This window comes from Octopus bimaculoides, chromosome 2, assembly GCF_001194135.2.
Source record: "Octopus bimaculoides isolate UCB-OBI-ISO-001 chromosome 2, ASM119413v2, whole genome shotgun sequence".
Classification (NCBI taxonomy): domain Eukaryota; kingdom Metazoa; phylum Mollusca; class Cephalopoda; order Octopoda; family Octopodidae; genus Octopus; species Octopus bimaculoides.
The window spans coordinates 122884218-122886522 of record NC_068982.1 but is presented as its reverse complement, the minus strand read 5'-3'; the positions used below and the strand labels follow the sequence as shown (position 1 = coordinate 122886522).

The following is a 2305-nucleotide window of genomic DNA, read 5'->3' as shown; positions in this document are numbered from 1 at the left end:
TATATATATATATATATATATATATATATTGCGTGTGTGTGTGCATGCATACATCCCTCCATATATATATGGATGGATAGCTGGATGCATGCACACATACATAGATACATACATACATATACAATAAAAGTGAAATCCGACCACCTTTCGCTTCAGGTATAAAACGTTCCTCCTCTATATCCGCAATAAGTGATCCTTTATTGGTGCAAATAAATTTAAGCTACCCAACTTCCCATTCCACTTGACACTTAAAGAACTTGATGGAGGTGTCATCGATGAAGAAAATAAATAAATAATAATAGAAGCTTTGTCTGCCCTAACTCCTTCCAGTCTCCTGTACCCCTAGCCATCAGACAGCTTGCAATAGTGGGGTAATCGTCACAGAGAACACGTGATTGCGACGAAGGGTGGGCGGGGAAGAATTCAATATCTGATAATTTTTACGAAATGGAATTTTCAAAGATTAACATTTTCGGACGTTAATTAATTTAGACGCGAGTCACTAGTTTTAGTTTATAAAAAGATCACAAATAGACTTACTATAATTGCTGATTATATATAGATAGATAGATAGATAAAACTGGTCACACTTCGTACTGGCTGTCTTTTCCGGCAATACTTTTAGAATAATAATAATTGTATAAGCTACTGCCTATATAGAATAAGCTGAATGTCACAGTTTTGCATTTCTCCGCTCTTAAATACCTAAGGTTTCATATAAATTTATAAGAGAAAAAACTGCAATTTTATTTATCGAAAATGAACGCAAATAACAATGTATTGTAATTAGGTGAATAGAAAAAATAAATGAAAAACGTGTTCTTCGTGTTATACATACACATATACAAAATTCTGTGCGTATGAGTGTACCGATACGCTATCTATCTATATATATAAAGGTTTCTCTGTTGTAAAGATGTAGCTTGTATAAAGTTATACAGTATATTTGTAAGGTGACAATTAAGAGAAGTGCTCGAGTAATAAAGCATGAAGCACTCCTTAACAACACCTCAGGTAAATTTAGATATTCCTTTATTTCCTTGTATGCATACATACGCATATATATATATATATATATATATATATATATATACACGCACACACCTTTATAAGTGATTCGTGTGTGACTTAAACGTGTTCAACAAGTCTACCGGAATTAATTAACTTGAAGGTTGGTATAAACCATTTGAGGAAATTTATCATACCCTCATATACTAAACATCGAATTATCTTAGAATCTTATACCGCACACACCTAATATTTGGGAAGGTAATAAAACAATTCGGTAACTAGAAGAATACGGGATAATTGCCTTTAGTAAAATAATAAACCTGAAATTCAGTCGACAAAAGTTTCTGGTAAACATAAACATCGTCACTCGTAGTGTTGTTTCTAATTTGAAACTGAAATAATTAAATTAAACATTGCTTCAGAAATGATATATTCTATCTTCTAGTACACTTACCATATGTTCTGGACTCTCTGAGGGGAAGTCCACGCTCGAAACGAGTTAATTTCGGATAAATCGGCTGCTGCTGCATTTCACATGAACACAATTCAAATTTCCTTCCAGGTAATTTTACCCAGAATTCTTTGCGTTGAGACTGTTACGAGTGTGTGTAGAGGAGGGGGTGCTGTGAGTGCACCTGTATTATAAAGAGAGAGAGAGAGAGAGAGAGAGAGAGAGAGAGGGGGGGAGGAAGGAGTGGGAAGGTATATAGAGAGGGAGAATAGAGTGAAAGTAAGAGAGAAAGAGAAAGTATATTTAGAAAGGGAAGGAAAGGAACAGTGTTACTCAGCAAAACCATACAAGCAGAAAGTATATACACTCAAATGACAGACAATGAAATGAGAGGAAGAGAATAAGAATACAAGGGACGACAGATCAACAGATATACATACAGTAGCAGTCACTTAATATAATCAACTGATTATTGTAATTAGATTTGCTTCATATTCATATCTGGCTTCGTCCCAAAGCGATCACAATAAGCGACTTTCACTACACTCTCATATGTATATCACATACACACACAGGAGGGCAAAAAAACTGAGAAGTTACACGGAGAGAATAATTTGAAAGTTAACGTAGATTGATAAAATTTGATAAGTTAGCCCCCGCTCCCCGCTGCTTGAGTTAAAGAGAGTGGAGAAGATAATGTAGTGAGAAGGCTTACTGACAATTGGAGGAAGGGGAATGCAGGATGAGGCAGATAACTATAGTAAGTTAAGATAAGGTGAGGGGGTAACGAGAGTAAAACAGCTACAATAGACAGTAACGAAGTTACAGGTACTAAGCAAGTTT

General features: G+C 35.1%; 1 protein-coding gene across 1 annotated transcript in view; it reads right to left on the bottom strand.

Annotated features, from left to right (window-relative positions):
• The window catches only part of LOC106882439 (DEP domain-containing protein 7), a 32395-nt gene extending 30779 nt beyond the window's left edge, over positions 1-1616 (bottom strand). Inside the window, exon 1 of the mRNA XM_014933120.2 lies at positions 1466-1616. Within this exon, the coding sequence (XP_014788606.1) occupies positions 1466-1541 (76 nt within the window). The 5' untranslated portion in view covers positions 1542-1616. The remainder of the gene's footprint in view (positions 1-1465) is intronic.
• Positions 1617-2305: the final 689 nt, after the last annotated feature.